Source organism: Sus scrofa, chromosome 7 (genome assembly GCF_054392235.1).
Source record: "Sus scrofa isolate SSC_HxYL_T2T_F1_AM1 chromosome 7, Sscrofa_HxYL_maternal_Yorkshire_Landrace_v2.0, whole genome shotgun sequence".
In the NCBI taxonomy this organism is placed as follows: Eukaryota; Metazoa; Chordata; class Mammalia; order Artiodactyla; family Suidae; genus Sus; species Sus scrofa.
In genome coordinates, this window is record NC_139389.1 from 106,983,180 (window position 1) to 107,004,520 (window position 21,341).

At 52.1% G+C, this 21,341-nt stretch overlaps 1 protein-coding gene across 23 annotated transcripts in view; it reads left to right on the forward strand.

Annotated features, from left to right (window-relative positions):
- RGS6 (regulator of G protein signaling 6) overlaps positions 1–21,341 on the forward strand; it is a 564,797-nt gene that overhangs the window by 538,508 nt on the left and 4,948 nt on the right. For 8 of the 23 annotated variants that reach the window (XM_021099952.2, XM_084969662.1, XM_021099950.2 and 5 more), the window contains exon 17: positions 806–859. The exons of 8 other annotated variants lie outside the window; for them this stretch is intronic. In XM_021099952.2, the coding sequence (XP_020955611.1) occupies positions 806–859 (54 nt within the window). Of the gene's footprint in view, positions 1–805; positions 860–13,513; positions 13,581–21,341 lie in introns of all 23 variants that reach the window. 7 more of the 23 variants (XM_021099946.2, XM_021099945.2, XM_084969655.1 and 4 more) reach the window with 1 other exon arrangement.

Below are 21,341 nucleotides of genomic sequence, written 5' to 3' on the forward strand. Positions count from 1 at the left end.
CAGCTCAGAGTCCCCAAAGGTTCCTGAGCCTCCTGTCACTTGCCTTGAGTAACCCTTGGAAGAGGTCACCTGGGCGTGTACTGTGTTTTCTGTCCAGAACACTCCTTCTGAGAGGCCCTGGGACCTTTGTGGTTGCAGATCTGGGTAGAGCCTCCTTGCTCCAAGGACACATGTGAGAGTCATTAAGGGACCAGGAGGATGTCACTGACGTTAGCAAACTTTCTGGCTGCATCAGGCCAGGAATATCTCAGAGAAAGTCCCAGCCCAGACTTGCAGAGGACTTGGTGTCTTCACCTCGCCCAGGGCCACCTCCTGACATCTCAGCAGCATCCCCCACTCACCTCACCGGCCCTGGGAGCTGGTCTGGTCTGTGTCGCCTGTTGGCTGCCTGCAGCGTCAAGGACACAACCACCAGGGCTCCTGTGCACGGGCCAGTCACAAGCAATGAGCAGGCAGGCGGCTCCAAACTGCTGCGGAAGGGCCCGGCTCAAAGCCCAGTGGCTCCGACTCCACCCCTGAAGCACGATTAATGGCTCTTCTAGAAGCAAAACACCCCTCTCTCCTCACTGCTCCAAGGAGGCGGCCCCACCTCTCGGGCTTCTGTTTTCTGTCTTTCCCACTGACTTTTGCATACAGCGCTGGCTGCTTCTCTTTTCCTGGTTGTTGTTTTTTTTTTTTTTTTCCCACCCTGTTTTGCTTTGTTTTGGTTCATTAGCTGCCGCTGCTGCTCTTGGGAAACCACGTGTAAGCTGAAGATTTTTTTTTTTCTGTATTTTTCTCCCTATCTTTTTTCCCCCCCCTAAAGCCAGAAAGTGAGCAAGGTCGTAGAACTTCCTTAGAAAAGTTCACTCGCAGTGTGGTAAGTTCAGCTGGTTTTCTTTGGTTTTTGGTTTAAGTTTTTTTTGGTTTTTTTTTTGTTTTGTTTTGTTTTTTTTTTTTCCGGTTGTCGTCCTTGTCCTTGCCTTTGGGGTGGGAGGGAGTCCAGTGCTTTCCCTTCAACACACCCACCTTTTTGCGAGTGTCTGCAGCTTCTCTCCAGGGAGGGATTTGCGAAAGACCAAGCAGCTCCCTCTGCAGAAGCTGTACAGGGGACCGCCCAGCCTCGGGCCTGGCGTGTGATCTCCTGTTCGGGGGCTTTTGAGGAGGAAGGATCACCACCACCCCCGGCCCCACCCCCAGCCCTTGGGGCTGTGCGGTTTGTACATCTTCTGCAGCAGCCCAGGGAGAAGGCCATTGAACTGGACCATGAAATAAATTGGCTCAGAACCATAGCTCATCTAAAAAAAAAAAAAAAAAAAAAAAGAAAAAAAAAATTCCAAATTTCCCTCCAGGAACTCTGGCAATCATGCGGATGCGGGAGGCGAGCTGATGCTGCTACCTAGGCGGCTTTTGCGTGTGCGGAAAGCGGCCCTGCTGCATGGGTTCCAGCAATGTGGTCCAGCTGGTGTGTGTGTGTGTGTGTGTGTGCGTGCGTGTGAGTGTGAGTGGCCTCTGCATGAGTCCCGGCAGCTCCTTGTCAGCCTCATTTGCATAGCGTGACAGGGAGAGGAGGGCAGTGGCCATGGGATGGAGTGGCCATGGGTGGGTCTGCCCCCATGGCGCATGGTGGAGATTCTGTGCTGTGGTCTGCAGAACAGCACAGGCCCATCTCCCCTGCCATCGTGTTCTCTGTAAGATTGGGGCCTGGGCCTCGGTGCACCAGAAGCACTCAGTCTCGCTCAGCCCCTCCTTCCTCTAAAACGAGCTGCTGAGTTCATGGGACCCAGCTTGCACTGTTCACAGCAAACCAGGGCAAACCAATATGGCAGCCGGGGAGCAGGGATCCCACGCATGGAACTGGCCAAACTTCCCTTCCCAAAGGGTGGAAGCCCACCGATGCTAACTTGCCTTTTTCCCCACTCGAAGAGGAAAGTCCTTGGACACCTGACTACTCTGTCATTAGCATCCTTATTTCATCCTTTTAACAAAGTTTCTAAGAATTTGGGTTGAAAACAACCTGGTCATTTACCTATTAGAGAGAGATGCATTTTAACTGGATTTAAACATGATTTTGAATGTGCTAGGAGTAAACGTCCCAGGAATCCAGGGGGTAGTGATTAAAATATGGGTGTTCACCCCATCTCTCCTTTGACCTTCTCTCTCCTCATGAGAAATCAGAACTTGCAGAATGTAAGGCCCGCTGGTCCCCTGTCTGTCTCCATGGCTGCTGGTTTGCCATGGCTACAGGGCTTCACACACCAAGACGGTGCCACGGGCTGTTAGAGGCAAGGCCAGGAGGCGTTCCTCCACCCCCCGAGGAGGCTGCTAGATGGTGCCGGGCTCCCAGCCCCTCCCCCGTCTCTTCGGCGGCCTGAAGGCTGTGGGTAGAGGATGTTTAGGGATTTTGTTGACAAGCCCAGGGTGAACTGTAGAAAAAGCAGAATTCCAGCTGCTGCCCAAGGAGGCCCTGAAGTCAAGTTGACAGCATGGGCTGAGGGTGTGAGAAAGGAAGGCTGGTCCTCGGATGAGGCATCCAGACATCTCCAGGCCACTTTTCATGAGACATGGGTATGGGGAACGCCAGCATGATCGCACTGAAGCTCTGTGAAGAGCGTTTATTGCTGTCCTTTCATCCCAGAAGTGGTGTTGGTCCAGTGGCTCTCCAAGGTCTGTGAACAAAGTGTTTGCAGTGAGAAAGTACCAGACGCCTTCCAGGCATTTGAAGTGTGCCCGTGGGAGCACTCACACAGGTGTTTGCAGGGCCACCTAAAGGAGAAAAATCTCCCAAGTTCCTGAGATCTTCAGAATCTATTTTCAGGAAGGCCCAAGCTTCAAAACCAAAAAATTCCTAAATCCCCTGCTATTTTTCTATGACGACTCTAGTGGGTAGTGCGTTCCGATTATCTGCTTCCAGTGATGGAGGTGGAGATGGATTTGTATCCATCCATCTATACTCCCTATGCTCTTGGGGTAACGCCACATCCTCCGCAAGATGAGACTGTATTTGAGGAAATGGTGCACAGCCGTAGCCCAGTAGCAACTCTCAGAGTACCTGAGGCTGGAACCCAAAAATACGGTCTCCACTGCCCCGTGCGCTGGTCAAAGGAAACTAACCAGCCAACAACATGGTTTGCAATGTGATAGCCATGTTCTGGCTACCATATACATGAAGTGTGTGGTTTCTCTAAAAGAAGGTCTACATGACTATTTCATCTGCTCCATACTGCAAACTGTGAACCTCAATGCAAGGCTAGTTCAATAGCATCCTCTTGGTGCTGGGAAATACGTGTAAAAAGACCATCCATGTCATGGGGCTAATGATGGGACCATGAGGGAGTGAAGCTGGACCCAGGATGTGAAGCCAGCTGCCATGTGAGACTAACCAGTGGCAAGAAATGTTGATCCAGATGGCTGGTTATCTCAGTTGGCTAACTTCTTATCAGGACTGAACCTGGATCTAGAATCCCATGCCAAGGTCCTTTCTTTTTTTTTTTTTTTTCTTTTTTGGTAAAGGAGGAACATTTGAGGAAAGCAAATTGTTCTTTCCGAGACTGAGCTGTCTCATGATATGGAGGACACAGATGACACGGATGCCTCTTTTTACACGAGATCCTAGGGAGTAGTTCCACGTGGTTCGTGGAAGCCACTGGGGCCAAGCTAGTTTGGGTGCAGAGGAGCCTTACAATCCCCAACAGAGGCATTTCTAGGTGAGCTGCTCTTGCCAGTAGAAGCTTCACTGGGAGTCACCCTGAACTTGAATATCAGAGCAAATGTGGAGGGATAGGCTCTCCCGAGGCATCATGTAGCTTGGCCTCCTGGAGCCACAGAGCTTGCTTAAAAGCTTGTTTTTGGACAGGGAAGGCCCAGGTTCAGCAGCAAACATCACTGAAAGTCCATGGCCTGATACAATTAGCCCAGACCACTCCTCTATTCAGAGCAGAAAGTAGGACCTCCTCTGATGGGCCCACCTCCACAGATGCCCAGCTCACCAAGCAAAGCACAGCTGAATGAATGCCCTTGCGCAGTGGACAACTCACACCATTGTACACGGTGGCCCTGGTCCCAGAAGCCCCAGGCCCAGGAAGAGCTGTAACACACAGCAGCCCCTCAGGTCAGGGGAGAGGCAGACATGACCTCAGGTCAACTGGATGGAGCCTGTCTCTCCCATGCACTGTCCACTGGGAAGCTCCCCTTCACAGTGGCTGTGAAATATGAAAGTCACAGTAAGAAACATCTGTGGGTTGCTTGATCACCTTCCGTCTCCTCTTCAGACTCACTGGTGGGAGGTCCCAGGTGTTGCTGAGTGTCCGGAGGAGGCTCTTCTCTAACTAAAGACCGCTTCCTACTGCTCAGCACCGGCTGGCCTGCCGGCCTCCACCGTCTTCCTGCTTTTGCTGTCTACAGGGACAGTGAGGGTGGGAGGGTGGCAAAAGCCGAAAGGCTCTCCATCCCTCTGCCCTCTCTTAGGCATGCTCATTCCTTCAGGGTCTGTCACGAAGCAGGGAGGGCCTCCCAGGACCCGACCCTGACCTAGAGGACAGCAGATGCGTGGGACAAGGGCAAGAGGGAGCCAGGGGCCATTAAGAGCAGCAATTTGATTGTCCCTTTTAGGACGGTGGCCAAAGCCATCTGATGAGAACTCCAGCCTGGGAAGGGAAAGCTAGAAAAGGTCCTTTTGTGCACAGGTCCCCGGAGGAGCGGCAGCCCCTAGTGATGGTGGCATCAGCCTCCTAGGACATCGTTGCTGCCCTCCTGGGAGCCTCGCTCCCAAGATGGGATATGGGGTTGCTGATGCCCAAGCAAGCGCCGGAGGCCTCAGGGGAGAGCAGAGATGATGACCAGGCCTTCATCCCCTTCCTAAGAGGGCAGCACAGGTGGGCTTGGCCAAGGTGCTCCTTGGGATGGAAACAGCAAGGAGCGGGAGCCGAGGGAGCCTCGGCGTGTGCCAAGCGACACCTCCACAACAAGCGTTTCGGTCCTGCCTGCCAAGGAATGCGGCAAGAAAGTCAGATGGAGGCCGGGACGCTCTGGGAGCCAGCTGTCACCCGCTCGGCCTCCCCCTTTCCTCCCGCCCCAACCAAAAGCCAAGGAAAAGCTAATGAGAGCTAGAACGCTGGCAGCTCACCTCCCCCACCTCCCAGGCAGCTCTGCAGGAAGGAGCCCCCCAGCCCCCTGCCCAGGTGCTGAGCCTCCTGGCAGGCGAGGCAGAGGGCAGGCAGCCAGGGTGCTCAGCCCACCAGGCACGGCATCTCCTTCCCAGAGGGAGCCTGTCGCCCCCTCCCCCTCAGCGCCTCGCGGGGCAGAGCCTGCACTCTGGCGGAATGAGTTCTCAAATACCTAGACTCAGCAGAGCCCCAGAGGGCTTTGACCTCAGTGGAAAAAAATCCTTTCGGGCCTCCGGCAAGGAACAATTGGCTAAAAATCTTTAGAGCTGCTTTTGATTGCAAACTGTGCTTGGGCCCCGGTGGGACAAGTGGGTCACAGATTGTAATGCCAGCCTCTCCCATCTCAGAGGTCCAGCAATGCTGGGACCCTGCCTAGAGAGGGAGGAGGATGGATTCTGTCGCAGAGCTTGGGAGGGAGAGCGTGAAAACTTGCCTCACTTGCCCAACAAGGACTTCCCCTGGGACTCTGAAATGCGACCTCAGCAGCTCCCGTACAGAGTGGCTCCAGCTTGCTGGCAGTGTGACCTCAGACCCCTCGCTAGCCCTCTCTGGGCCCTGGTTTTCTCCTGTGTTCACCGGCATGGACGAGAACATTTCCGTGGACCTTTTCAGCTGGGATGTGCTATGGGTCTGTGCTTCTCTCTAGCCTTAGATTTTTCGAGTTATGCTAATCATCCCTGAGCAGGAGAGGAGCTGCCTTTCTCCCCAGAAAGCGGCTGCCTACCTTTGAGGCTGGGAAGTAAACCCGGGATAGAATGGAATTGGGTGTGTATTTAAAATCCTTCGACGAGGATTTGCAGTTAAAGCACTGATGGAACTGAGTGTCATGTGGGGCGGAGCGGGGGGCGGGGTGCCGACCCACAGGCCCTGACACTTCCACCCTTTGGGGCTCACTCTGCAGTGTGACCCTCTGGAGGCCAGGGAGGGAGAGGTCATAGAGACCAAGTGAGCATCACACATCCTGTCCACCTCCCCAGTTCTGGTGTCCCCACCCCTCCGGGATGGATGCCCAGCCAGGGGAGATCAGGTGGGCAGAAGGATGGGCTCCAGTGTGGGTGCTACAGCATTACCCCATGTGTTGTGGGGCGTGGGAGAAAAGCGATGTGTGAGCATCTGAGGATCTCAGCACCACTCTGCTGCTCACCCGCTACCACACCTTCCGGTTCCCTGGAGAACACCGGGCCAGCTCACCTCTGTCCCCTCTTAGAGATGACAAAAAAGAGGTCACCAGAAAGCACGTTATCCCGGGTACATGCCACGGAGGGTCAAGCCTCCTCTGCTCTCTCTCCCTCTCTCTCCACCTTGGATCCAAGTGAAGTTTGAAAAAAAAAAAATTAATGTTATAGTTTGTAGCTGGAACATGAACATGGAAAAGTCTATTTTTTATAAACCAACTAGGATGTAAGACAGCCAAATCAGCTTGGTTGGCGGGATCCTGAGAAGACAGATAAAGTCCGTGGCAGGGGGTGGGGTGAGGGGCTTTCTGAAAACTCTGAGGAAGGGGAGATTTTTTATTCATCACAAAGAGTCAGAGGTTGTTGGCATTTTTGAAAAACTCAGCCCTAGACCCTGCCACTTCTCTTGGAAGGAGGAACCCCCACCTGTTGCCGCTGATGGTTCAACCTGTCAACCAAAACCAGCCCCAGATGCCCTTCCCGTGGAGTGCTCACTCCGAGAAAAAAAAAAATGCAGCCGTGACTCAGCCTCCTGACAGAGGGGACAGCTAGGCTGTGCAAAACGGCTCCTCCTCCCCTCACCAGCCCTCCCCTGCCGTCCCCAGACCCCGATGTGCCGAGCAGCCAAGTGAAAAACTCCTGTGAGGCAGAAAGGCACAGCTGTGTGTTTACAGCCACTGATTCAGATCCAAATCGCATCCCTGCCAGTCTCCCGCAAGGCAGGCTGGGGGCACACTGTGGATGGATGTGCCAGGCGGGAATCTATTTTGGGAGCTGACCTGCAGCCCTTTGCCATAACCGAGCCTCCCCCCACTCCCTACTCAGGAGAGACGTCCTTCTAGAAGGAGCTCTCACTGTAGAAGTGGCTGATGGGGTGTGGAATTTCAGCCTGTTCCATGTCCCTCGTACAGTCAGATTTCTGGCACCGGTCCCCAGGCAGCCACGTGAAAATGGCCATGGGCTTCCCATCTGTCCAGTGAGAAGGCCGAGGGGGAAGGTGACCGACCGCAGGGATCTCAGTGGGATGAACAGCGGGGCGTGCTGACCACGGAGGGGACAGGGCGCCTGCATCCACAGAGGACAGGATCCACCTCGGAGCTACCAGGGGACCGGCGGCACCCCCCAAGGGCCAGGAGAGAAACCTCTAGGCCTTGGTTCATCAGGTTTTGGAATAGCAGGAACCTAGGAAGGGGACCAAGCTGCCAGTGTCACAGTCAAGGAGAAGAGACTCACGTCTGCCTTTGTCCAAACTGGAGGGTTCGAAGTCAGGGAGCTCAGGGTCTGACTTTGAAGGCTGAGAGGTGAGCTGGTCGTGGCCTTCTCCCAAAATGAGTTCCTGGTCAAAGCAATGCAGGGATCTTCCCCGTTTTCCTACGTGGCAAGTGAGCGCCTGTGGTTCAAACCGAGTTTGGGAAGCGCGGTATCGTGGAAGGAGGGCGGGATACAAATCCATAGGTGGGAACAACCTGGGGAACTTCCCTGTGAGGCAGAAGGCTAACTGGGCCCCCGAAGGGAAGCTGAAAAGAGCTCAGAGCCGTGTGATCGTTGGGTGATGTTACCCGAAGGCCAATGAGAGAAAGACCCTTGAGTGTTTGTTTGTTTGCTGGCTCCCCCTGGATGGGAACAGGGCAGGGTAAAAGGCAATAGTTCTGCCATACCCCCTAGTCACAGTCAAAGCATTTTGACCTGAGCGGAGTCACCACAGCCCCAGACAGGAATGGGCCTCATTGGGGCAATATCTGCAGTCACTTTCCACACCCTCCTTGGGAGCCTGGCTTCCCAGAGATGGAGGACCTTCAACCTACACCCCCTGCCCCAGAACAGACTTACTGGTAACCAGATAGCAGTACTGCAAGGTTGAAATTAAGGCCCATTCCTGCCCCTGGACCCCCCCTCCACCTCTGCTCCCTCTGTGTTTGACCATAATTAGGTAAAGCAAGTATATTCACTGCACCTTGAAGGCGGGTAAGGGGGTGTATTAGTAGATCTATGTCAATGGGAAGGGCAGTTTCTGGTTGTGGCCACAAGGGTCCAGCCACAGCCCTATTTGATCCAACATTGTTTTCAATGACCCAGATGAAGAGACAAACATGACCAGCTGTATTCAAAGATCCAAACCTGGAAGATATTGCTCGTTTGATAGACAATGGAATTATATTGAAAAGTATCTCCTTCAGGTGGGACGGTGGGTCCAAAAGAACCAGATATAATTTAACCAGATAAAACTTATTGAAAAAATTTAGTCTTACAACTACAGGCTGGCATTCCTAGCCTTCACTGTAATTCAAGGTAAAAAAAAAAAATCTGGCATTGTAATTGATTGCAAGCTTACAAGATGCAAAAGCAGGATGCAATCACTTTTTTAAAAAAGCAGCTTTAGGTTGTAATAACACCATCAGAAGAGAGAAGTGTGCCACTGATCTCTGTGTTACTCTAGGCTGTGTTGAGTCTTGGTTCTAAGACAACCCCCCACCCCCATTTTATCAGGAACTTCAATGAACTAGGGAAGATTCAGAAAAGAATTTCTGGGGACTCTGGAAACCACGTCAGATGAGAGAAATTAAGATGCCTAGGAGGAGTTCCTGCTGTAGCTCAGCAGATTAAGAACCTGACATAGTGTCTGTGAAGACACAGTTCAACTCCTGGCCTCGCTCAGTGGGTTAAGGATACGGCGTTGCTGCAAGCTGCAGCATGGGTCGCAGATGCAGCTTGGATCCAGTGTTGCTGTGCCTGTGGAACAGGCCGGCAGCTGCCGCTCTGATTCGATCCCTAGCCTGGGAACTTTCATATGCCAAGGATATGACCCCAATAAGAAAAAAAAAAATGTCTAACTCTACAGAGATTTGATAACCACCTGGAGATCTATTTGTGTTTGTTTCCCAGAGTGAGTGGACAGTTCTGGAAGATTCCAGACAAAGTTAAAACAGATGGGGAGAAGGTATGAGGAGAGTCACTCTATTAAGAATACTCTAACCGTGGCAGCTTCCCAACTGTGTTATGTGTCACCTTCAAGAATAAGGAGCTCCTGGGAGTTCCCATCGTGGCTCAGTGGTTAACAAATCTGACTAGGAACCATGAGGTTGCAGGTTCGATCCCTGGCCTTGCCCAGTGGGTTAAGGATCCAGCATTGCTGTGAGCTGTGGTGTAGGTCGCAGATGCGGCTCGGATCCCGCGTTGCCGTGGCTCTGGTGTAGGCCGACAGCTATAGCTCCGATTAGACCCCTAGCCTGGGAACCTCCATATGCTTTGGAAGCGGACCTAGAAAAGACAAAAAAAAAAAAAAAAAAAAAAGAATAAGGAACTCCCAGGAGTTCCCGTTGTAGCTTAGTGGTTAACGAATCTGACTAGGAACCATGAGGTTGCAGGTTCAGTCCCTGCCCTTGCTCAGTGGGTTAAGGATCCGGCGTTGCAGTGAGCTGTGGTGTAGGTCAAAGACATGGCTCAGATCCCGCGTTGCTGTGGCTCTGGGCGTAGGCCGGTGGCTACAACTCTGATTAGACCCCTAGCCTGCGAACCTCCATATGCCATGGGAGCAGCCCTAGAAAAAGGCAAAAAGACAAAAAAAAAAAAAAAAATAAGGAGCTCCCTGGAAACATTCAGCAGCCTTATGGCCAAGGATACTGTAGAGCAGGTTTCTGCATTGGATTCCATCTCCCAACTGGAATCCTCAGGTGTATTAATTCATTAAATGGATCCTACTGCACTTTATTGTGTGGTTTATAAATCCGCAAAGGAAAAGGAGAAAGGATTGTATGGGGGAAGTTTGCTGAGACCAGAGAAAAGGAATCCCGAGGAGTCAGTTAGACTCTACCCTGGGGGAAGAAAAGCCAGATGATGATACAGTCAAAGCAAGTCCACTGTCAAGAGGTGGAATTCCTGCCCTTCACATGTCATCCTTGCTTTTTTGGTTTTGTTTGTTTTTAAGCCAATTGCTGCTGCTGCAGCAGAGCCCTGGGCAACAGGGCTCTCTCCCCTGAATGCCAAGGAGGAGGTCCGTGAGCAGAGGACACCCGTGCCCATTGGCACAGGGAGGCCGAGCAGCTGCGGTGCAGTCGGGCTGAGCACAGCGGGGCTGGCGTGGGTGGGCTGCCCTGGCTCTGGTTGGGAGAGGCTTGGCCTCTCTGCATTCCCCTCCAGAAAGGATGTTCCATTGAAAGCGGAAAAGATAGGATCAAGGCAGTTGCTTTTTACCGGATGCCAGTGCACATTCCAGGTGGACAAGCTGGCACCCAAACTGGCTCAGCCTGGCCAGGAGAAGAACATGCCCTCGGAGTCCTGAGACCCCCCTCCCCGGGTCCCCTCCTCCTGGGTGCTGCCACGAGGACTCATCTTCAGCCCAGCTCAGGAGAAGGGAAGGGCTCTCGTGTCACATTCTTTCCAGCTGTCCTGAGGACCAACCTGATTGCAAATGACACTCCCCTCTCTCTCGGGCTTTGCCAGGGCTGCTTTCAACTCATCATGGGATTGTATAATTATGGTGATTACAGCTTATGGCTTTTTTCCTCTCCTCATCTTTTGCTTTCAAATTCTTTGAGGCCGCTCATTAAACATGGCGATCCCGATAAAGTCAGCAAAGTTTTAATAAGACATTTTTGAAACCAAAGAAAGCCCAGTCAGAGCTGATTGTGACTAGGTTCCCTCATCTTGTCCTTTAAAACTCTTTTGGGCGTGATTGATGCCTGGACAGGAGAGGTAGGGGAGAGAGAGGTGTGGGGACCTAGGGGTGCCCATACTTTCTCACAGGGCTGGAGCAGTGTTTTATGCCACACCTCTGGCTTTTCTTGTTTGCACCAAGAGCCTGGTGCATCCGAACCCCCAGGCCTAGGGGACAAAGACAGACCATCAGGTAGGACAGAGGACCTGGCCCTTACGTCATAGCAGATTAAGTTGGGGAGTAGAGATGGATTAGCCAATACAAAGCTCAACCCAACCTCATACACTGCAGCAAAAGCAGAGGGAAAATTCTGATGGATTCTCTCTCCTGGATACTGGAGGCTTCCAGGGCATCCATACTTCTAAATATGTAAAGGATTCAACCATTAGCACTTAAGAGTGGTCACCCTCCTGTGGTCATAGCCTCCATGGTGGTTTCCTTGGTAATGACACAGCTTCAGATCCCATCATTTGCTAGCCCTCAATCAAAGCATTCCTGAATTGTTTCTAGATGTGCAAGACGTTATGAGAAGAAGGCGGGTGGGTGGGGTGGTGCCTGCTCTTCAGCAGCTTTGTTCAGATTTGGGGTCAGGGTCCTCTTCCTTTCCATGCCCCCAGTGCCACACAGATGACTGCCCAGGGAGGTGCACCTTTCCCAGGCAGGAGTCTGTTTGAGAGGCTCCAGCTGGCCCCTCGTGGCTGCGCCGTCCACACTGCTCCTTGGCCAGCAGTCTGGGGTGTGATTGAGAAGCACCAACTATTTGAGGTGAAGTGGCAGAACCCCAGCAGCGATATTCGCCTCCCCACTGCATTCTCATCCCCTACTGAAAATGACCTGCTGCCCCTGCCCCCTGAGAACAATGTCCTTTTAGTGCCCTCCAGGGTGTAGAGAGTGGGTTCAGGGTTAGGGCTGGGCAGCCCCGGCCCACTCCTGTTTCTCCACCTAAAGTTGCTGTAAGATCGCAGGCAAGTTGCTCCCTTGCCCAGTGGGTATGATGACGCCGACTGCCTGGGATGGATGTTGGTGCTAAATGAGGGCCTTAACAAGAACAGCTGCCACTTCCTGGGACTCACTGTGTCACAGTGTGGGCACCCCTGTCACCAGGAGCCTGGCCCAAGAGGGACTTAGGTGCTACTCCAGCTCCTCCACGTAACTGTGTGACTCAGGCAGCGCTTCCCAGCCTCGGTTTCCTCATCTGTAAAAGGGAGATAAGAACAAATGATGAGGAGGGGAAAAGATACCCAAAGTGCTTAGAATAGTGTCTGCAGTGTATGTGCCCCAGGGTGACTTTTTGTATTTTCATTGTGATGTTACCTGCAACCCATGCTTAGCTCTTAATTTCCAATGATGTTCTATGAGGTAGGTATTATTGTATTTATTTTGCAGTTGAGGATGGGGACACAGGCATCTCATATATGACAAGGTGGAAAGAGTATATTCGTTTATTAGAGCAACCAGCTCATGGGACACCTTGATAAATGGTCGCTCTTATCATTGACTTACTTTCAAAGTTGACTCAGAGCCAGTTTCTCTGCTTTCCCTGGGAATGGGGGTGGGGGTGGTTTTCCTCTGGTGCCCAGCAGGCCAGCTTCTGCCCCATGGTCAGTTTCTCAGGGTCCCTACACACTTGCCAGAAAAGCTGTAGGGGCCGGGGGTTTATAGCAGAGTGGGGCGTGGAGGGGGGGCAGGAAACGCTACCTTACATTGTCAGGATCTGGCATTTGTCCCCAGCTGAGGGGCAGGACCCTAAGATGCCTCCTGCTTCCAGATCACACAGATCAAAGATGGGTCTCCCCAGTGAGAACATGAAATCCAGCCCTGCTGATGTAGGGGTCTGCTCGGCAGAAGCCTTGTTCCCAGAAACCCTCACCTCTCAGCTTTCTGCCTGCCTGGAGCCACCCTGAGCAAAACAGCCTCATCAAGTCTGGACGCCCCATCTGCCAGATAAACAGAGGTTTCTATTTTTGTTACTACAAAGTGAGTTGTTGGAGGAGTCAGAACTAAGTGGCAGAGGATGCTTTGAAAGCCCTCATAAACCAGCCCGTTTAGGGTCCATGCTCCTGTTGCTGGTAGTATTGACAGAAACAGAAGCAGAGACACCATTTCCACTGACACAAATGGCTTTTTCTTGGGGAAAGGCAGGCCTCTATATGCATCTTAAGGTACATGCTTTAAGTTTGCAGGGTTTGTCAAAGACTGGCAACTTAGGAGCCTAATGTAAATAAAGCTCTACAGCCAATCACGTGGTCGCTTATGAAGCTTGCATGAGATGCTTATGTAAGTGCCGCGCTGTAAACATGCACATGTGCGTAGCTGCATGCACGGTGCACCTGCTGCCTGCCTAATATGCACCTCCGTGTTCAGTGTATGGTACATGTGTAACATACGCTGCAGAACTGCATGCGCCTCTGCGCATGGACCGCCTGCCTGCTGCAGCTGGGTGTGTGTCTGGGCAGGGGCTCCCCTAAAGCCACAGGTCTTCACGGTTTCGGCTGGATAAGTTATTCTTCACTTCCCTTCCTAAAAACACAATTGCCTAGTGCTGCTGGCGCAGAGTCAGAATGGCCGCTGCATTTCACCCCCGAGGTGGCTTCCTTCCAGCAGTGGGTGAGTGATCCCAGCGTCTGCACTCTCTAACCTTCTTTGGGCTCCTTCTGCACAGAAGGTGCTCCCAAAACCAGAAGAGGTGATCTGTTTGTCCGTGGCCTCATCTCTACCCACCACTCCTGTGCCCACACCCTAGTTCCATGGACAGTCAGCAGCACCCATTTGGGGTGCCCACAGTTTTCCTACCTGGTTTTTTTATACCCATAGTTGTAAGAAACAAGAAGCTGAGGGGTCCGGAAATGACACTGAGATGAGTCCCCTGTCCCAGAGGCAATGTACCAATGATGTCTTTAGGTTTGGACCCTGTAAATTGCTTCTCCTGGACCCCTAGCAGAAATGCCCACTACCTTTGAAGATGCTTTTAAATCCAACAGCAGCATCCTGAGGCTTCATCTCCAGCTACAGCTTCCATTACTCTTCCTCTGTGGCCCAGGGTCAAGCCGTGAGGGAAGCTTGGAAATCTCACGCTTCTACCTACTTCTAACTACTGGACCACCAGGGGAGGAGCGGGCTGGGGAACTGCCCATCCCGTCCCACGGGGATGGAAGGCATGGCAGAGACATGGGAAAAGCATTTGTAGGGAAGGAAGAAGGTTCTCTGTGGCTCGGAATTCCACCGGCCCACATTTCTGTCCAGAAGTGTCTTTTAAAAATGCCGCTTGACCTGTCCCCTGCTGCACTTTTTCAGGTTAGACACACAGATCTGATAAAAGCCCACCAAACTGCATTCCTGATAGTAGGTAGGAGAGGGAAGGGGGCCAGCCCTCCTTGCATACGCATCCCAATGGAAATGGACGTTCAAAGAAAGATTATGCTTTGGGGCAGAAGGGGCAGTCGGCACACTGACTGCCTGTACCTCTGAAACCTTACCTTGGCAGCTGGCTTAACCAAAGGCCCCAACCCATGGATGTATTCTGGGTGGTCAGGTTTGCAGGAAGGAGACAAGTGCTTAGGAGGGTGGGGTTCGAATCTCTGTGGGTCCTGAGAAGAACCCCACGCTGCAGAGCAAGTGAGGCTTCCTCCTGTCTTGTCCACTAAACTTCATCTTCTCCCCTGTAGCCATAGTCAAGGGTCACTTGAACTCCCCAGTTGGGGAAAAAACTAGCATCAAGTTGTCGCCAGTAGCAACTCAGTCCTGTCCCTATTTCCTTTGAGTGTTTTGGCCTTTGCCTAATTTAGAGTGAACCAGCGGCAAGATGCCAAAGCACATTTAAGGAGGAGGAGGGGAGGAAGAGGCAAGGCGAGCCTGGGCTACCGGAAGGCATGCTATTGAGGGGCTTCGTGAAAAGAATGCCCGCCTCCGCTCCACCCCCAAGCCCACCAAGAACTTGCTGCAAGCTGAGTGTAGAAAGAGCACCAGGGTTGTTCAGTCAGAACTAGAGGAAGGAGATGAGAGATCCGGTGGTAAAAGGAGGACATTTCTTCTGCAGGGGGAGAAAAAGCAGCAGGGAAAGTGGAAATGCACCACTTGGACAGGAGGCTGGGGAGTCTGTGCCTGGGCATTGTGCCACCAGTGTCAGGCACAGCTGCTGAGCCCTTGTCACTCCTGGCATCCGGCATGGCTGCCTGGTTCCAGATTTGTCTCTGCACAGCTGGGGACCTGGAGGAAGATTTCCCATCACCCACCCAAACTAGCAGGCAGAGGTCAGACTTTGCAGAGAGCCCCGTAAGTGAGGAACATGATGGGAGTGGGGGGCATAGGAGTTAGAAGTGCCAGGAACAGCACCTGGAAAGCGGTCCCAGCCAGCTCCATTTAGACGCTTGGTTCTAATTGGAAAAAGGCATCTGGCTGCCCCTCCTTAGGAAGGTAAACAGTACACCTGCTTCCCTCCTCCCTGGGACCGTTGCTATGGAGATCCCAGAGGCACTGGCACCAATCACACAGGGCCACACATACAAGTGCAGCTTCACTGGCCTGCCCAGCAGCCATCACTTTAAATCCATGAGCACCAGGCAGTGGGACCTGTGCCTCAACTCAGCACAGGAGCCAAAATCCCACTTTGCCTGTCTTGCCAGCCAGAAGGTGGCCTCTTGTCTTTCTCAGGAGTCCCCACTGTGATAAAGGGAAGCACCTAAGGCAGAACAGAAATGCTTGGGTGGGTCCCAAGTGTGCCTAAGAGCCGATGCATCTTTTTTGGTGCAGTTGAGAAAATCACCCTTGCTGCCCAGAGCGGTCTTCTGGTGTGGGTGGGCATGAAGGAGCCCTTAGTCCTGAACACCTACCTGCCTCCATCCTTGAGCATGACTGTCATGTGCCAAGGAGAAGGTGTACGGGCCGTGAAGGCTAAGTGGCTCAACCTCACGTGTCCAGTGAGAGTTAAAGGAACACCTAACTGGCAAGGATGCTGTGGACATTAGCACAGGGCTCTGGCACATGCCTAGGTGCTTGACCCACAAGACTGCTCAATCAGCAACCGTCCTTGGCAGCTAACCTGTGTCCCAGTAAGGGGACCATCCCCACGCTGCCACCATTGAAGTCTGGGTGACTGGAGGGGGCGGCACTTGAGAAGCGAGGGTACAAGGGGTACCACACCACCCGCTGGACGGGAATAAGACATTCAAAGAGAAGGTCCCTGGGAGATTAGGGGATAGGATGGTCCTCTCATATTTCGTTCAGATAGGAGGGCTGGCAACTCACCTTTTCTACATTAAAAAAAAAAAGAAATGAAGTTCACAGCATTATAAATCAACCATCCTCTAATGAAAACATTTTTTAACTTCAATTTTAGAAAGGCACTGCTAGTTGCCAATACTGGCTAGAAAAACACGTCTGAACCGTCTAATGGTCCCAGCGACTTTTTTTTTTTTTTTTTTTTTTGTCTTTTTAGGGCGGCACCCACAGCATATGGAAGTTCCCCGGCTAGGGGTCAAATCAGAGCTACAGCTGCCAGCCTGCATCACAGCCATAGCAACGCAGGATCCCAGCCTTGTCTGAGAACTACGCCAAAGCTTATGGCAACTCCAGATCCTTAACCCACTGAGCAGGGCCAGGGATCGAACCTGCATTCTCATGGATGCTAGTCGGGTTCGTTTCTGCTGAGCCACAGCGGGAACTCCCCAGTGACATTTTGTGGAAATTGCTCTCTGCAGACAGCGACTGCTGGCAGAGTCCACAGACCCACCTTTGACGTGACAAAACCTGATGGTTTGTATGACTGCACAGAAGACAATGGGCTGTTGCAAAGGACTCCATTGTTTTTATTTCAACCATGTGCCTTACTTTTTAAATATGTTTATCTTATAGTAATTCTTCATCCAATGGGCTTTTTTAAAACACATTAATTCAACTTCCACCTCTCTCTGGATTTGGGGGGGGGGTGTTGTTTTATGTTTGTGGTATCCTGTTTTTTAAAAGTCAACTACAGAGAATATTTGAAAACCAAATGAAATGCCCTTCAGCTCCTGAGAGAGATCAGAAAGCTTGGCAAGGACCCAGGAGTCATACAGACCCCAGGAATGGATCTTGTCACAGGCCTTCTGCCCCACCCCCACCACCGAGGCGTGAGAAAGCCAGAAGCAGCCTCTCTTCCCCCGATGCTGCTCCGGCCTAACTCTGCCGTGGGATTAGCCGTGGGTAACCATTGGCTAGTCCCCATTTCATCTGCCCATCTTGGTGATGATGAAAGAGGAAAGTTGAAGTGTCTTCAAATTATTCTATATGAAGTGTGGGTTTTCCTACCATCCCCTGCCAGAGTTTCTCAGCCCTCTAAACTGCCCCAAGCAAATGGCACTCTCTCCCCAGTTTTAAACATCGTTGGGAAAGGAGAGGCCGAAGAATTCTTTACACGATTCCCTTTGGAAAACCTTCCTGTGGCTTTGCCCAGTGGGGAAGGAGCAGCAGGGGCCCCAGCCTCCAGGGAAGTCACCCCCTAAAGTTAGGCAGCTCCTTGGCTCCTCCTCCTCCTGACAAACCCAGGCCAGGCCCGTTCCCTTCCACCTGGCTCTCAGCCAGGGGCTGGCCGCTCTCCCCAGCAAGTCCCCTACAGGCCTGAGTCCACATAGGCTCATCCTTCATGAACCCGAGCATCGTCTATTCACGGGTAACTTTCCGTCTCCTTGAGAGGACAGCTTATCTCCGGGGCCTCCCACTTCCTGCCTGAGGAGGTCACCTGGTCAGCCCTCTTCAGCAAAACACCATTTTTCATTAGCAGGGATGAAAAATGCCTGTGTGTCACCACAAGGTGATCAGTTTGGATCGATGGAGCCTAGAAATCATGTTCCAAATTCCTTCTATTGCAAGTTCTAGTTCCCCTAACAAAGGACTCTGGACTTCCCCTCTCCTGGAAGGGGAAGCTCTGAATTTAGCCAAAAGGCATATTTTCTGGGGCAGCAATTGAAAAAGAGTAAGGGGTAGGAAATTTCAAAGCAGAGATGTGATAGCTGGAATTTTTTTTTAATCGTTTTTCTTTTCTTTTGAGGCATAATTGCACATGGCAAAATGAATAGATCTGAAATGCATGGTTCAATGAGTTTGACAAATGTCTGTATCAATGTAACCTATACCCCATCACCCTAGAAAGTTCCTTCACGCCCCTTTCCAGTCAATTCCATCCCTCTCTCCTAGAGGCAGCCACGGTTGATTTCTGTCCCCCTGGTAGCATGGATTTTTAGAGTGGACTTAAGATCTGTAACGCTGGTCTTAGGTCATCTGGGCAAATCAGCAAGAAAAAAGTCTCAGCTGCAGCTCAGGTGTCTTTACTTTCCTAGTGTTGAAAAAGGTTCTGCTGGAGCCACTAGTGCTTGGCTCCGCTGCCCCCACATGCCATCTGACTCCCAGGGCTCCTCTCTGAGCCACAGCCCTTCTCCCAGCCAAAGAGGTTAGCATCAGTCTCCCAGGTAAGTAAGTGGCAAAAGCTCTTGGTAACCCGGGTGGTGCATGCTTTGTTGATTTAAGATCTGGAAGTACGATGCACAGAGCCTCAGCATGTCAAGCAGCATGTTGATTTTTTTTTTCCTGAAGCACTGAACAAAAGGGAGCGATTCCTTTTGTGCATCTCCTGTTAGAAACAAAGGATTCCATGACCACCTTCTTCCAGGCTTCTAGCCATCAAGAGGGCTGCAGAGCTGAAATGATTCGTCAGGGTAGAGGGTGGGAATTGAACGTGTAGGCGTTTGTGAACCCAGCACTGAGCGGTCCATGAAATTGAAGGATCCCAGATTCTAGTGGATGAAACTTAGCCAAATGTCTCGAAGGTGAAAAGCCCTTTGTTTGAAGGCAAAGCTTTGGTGTCTCCGGAATGTACCTTCGGCAGCTCAGTTCTTAATCACCGTATATTTTTTCACTTGGACAAAGGCTGCCTGCTAATAGCATTTTCAACCACCTTCAACTGCTTCGCTCAGCTACGCCAGGGCCTCAGGCTGAGCTGGCTGCAGTTTCCTGGCACCATGATCCATTCCCAACTGACCAGCATTGAGGAACAGTGCACATTCCCATCCTAAAAAAAAAAAAAAAAAAAAAAATGCCTTCCCCTGTAACTATGCAAGATGTCAGGCAGAGGCAAGATTACCGCTCCCCTTCCTAAATGTCTCCTATAGACTCACCCAAACTGGAGGCAGGACGGGGTGAAGAGGAGGCAAGAAAGAGCCCTAGAGGGTGCAGAGTGGCCACTCTCCTCTCTCTGGACAGAGTAGGTAGCTCGGAGCTCCCAGCAAGCCCCCAGCAGCACAGACCTCAGGGCAGCTCATCTCTGAATACTGGTAGCCTCTGCTGTCAGATTTCACTTTGATCCCTGAAAATTACAAGAACCTCAGCTCTTCAGAAGAGAGGCAGCTGCTGAGCCAGTGTGATTGCAGGATTTCTCCCCCAAAGCCCGGGGCCAGGCATCTAACCTTGCCTGCATCCTGCATGAGTAACCACCTTCCCGCCTCACCCGGGAGGTCACTGCCTAGTGGACAGATAGCAGCTGGGCTGAGCTGCCCCCTGAGCCGACCTGACCCCTCGCAACCTCCTTTAGCAGCAGAACTGGCGTTTGGTAAATGCGTGAGTGAGGGAGCGGGAGAGGGAGACAAAAATGCCAAGGAGCACCACCCGGATGGATGAGAGGTTGGGGAAATCTCAGGGCATATTCTCCAGGCGGGTCAGCTGCACCCACCCCTACCCCCATCCCCTCCCCCTCCCCTGAAGCCCTGAGCGATGGAAGCAGCTGGGGAAAGGGAGGGGGAGGATGGATGAGCTGGCCACAGGTCCTTGGAGTCAGAGCTATGAGGCTGAGCTCCAGGATTTAGGCAGGAAGAGATTAATTAGCGCCTCCCAGCCCAGCCCAGCCCGCTCTGTAGAACCGGGAGGGGAGGAGGGTAGTGATGCTCAGGGCCAAATTCACCTAAAACAGACAGACACACACTCCTCCAGAGACAGACTCCCTAACCTCCCTCCGCCACAGCCCGCTCACCCGCCAAAATGACCTCACTAATGAGAATAGAGCTTTAATGAGGGTTTGGATGCCTGGTAAACCTCACCGTCTTTGTCTCTGGGCTTTTGTAACATACGCACAGGCAATGGACCATCATTCAGCTTTAGCGATTCCTCTTATTCCACATCCGCCAGCTAAATCAGAGCCCCAAATGCCATGTACGGCAGACCTGGAACATATACTTGGGTACAGGGTGTGTAATTTGTGGCCCTGGTGGAGGAGGGATGGGAGGAGCTGTCTTTGGTGTGTGGTTTCCACAGCAATAAGCAAAACCCAAGAGGAAAGCGACATTGGTGCCTTTCCTGTGAGCAGGGATGGCCAAGGGTGGAAGGGGCCTGGGGAGGTTTGGTAGAGCCCCCAGACCAGGAGGCCCCTAGACGCATCAGCTCCACATGCCCCGTGCTTCCTGCCTTCAGCCCTGGGTGGTTCCCAGGTAGGCTGCCCAGGTGACAGATGCCTCCAGCTCCGTGTAAGAAAAGGCAGTCGAGGAACGTCCCAGTGTGTGTGTGCTTTAGCACCCAGGCTGGAGGGCGTCCTCGGAGGTCAGCCCCTGCCATTGATGAGCTATTGTGGCACCTGACCCACTCCACACAGAGAAGTAGCCATCCCGCTTTTAGTGATTTGCAGAGACTGGCAGTTAAAACCCTCCAGGATTTAAAAAAAAAAAAAAATCTGATTAAAAAATCCTTAGCCCAGTATAAATGTATCCAGCTGCAGGCTAAGGTTAGTGTATCTGAAGATTCAGATAAGGTTGCTGATGGGGAGATTTTGTGTTGTGCGTGCATGTATATGTGCATGCATGTGTATGTGTGTGTTTTGAGGAGAAAGAAGTGAAAAGTTTTGTCTCCCTAGTGACAAGGAGGAGTGAAAAGGAAGAAACAGAGCAAAGGGAAGGAGGCTTCAGACTTCCCAACCGCCCAGAGGGTGTATCCATTTCTAAACACGCTCCCATCCCCGCCGTGGGAATTCTTAAAGTGGAGCTGGAGTGTCCTTCCGTGGAGCGCTAAGCCAAATGACATCGAGTCCTGCATCCAGCCCTTGTTGTTCCTTTGCTGGAAATGCCCATTATCCATCAATCAGCAGGTGTATTGAGTACCCTACCAGGCTTCACAAACCTGATCAATTTTTCTAAATTACACCCAGCTTACATTGCAGCCAAGCCCCGTAAACAAGACGAGCCCTTGCACCCTGCCTTGGAAATGAACATGAGGAGTTGCTGGCCCTTGCAATCTCACTACCAAACGCCGCAGCCCAGCAGCCCGTGCTGACCAGCCACCCTGTGCTTCCCCGTGCAGATGGCCCTGGCGTCACTGACCCCCTGTCAATAATAGGATGAGTTCTGAGTCTTTTTC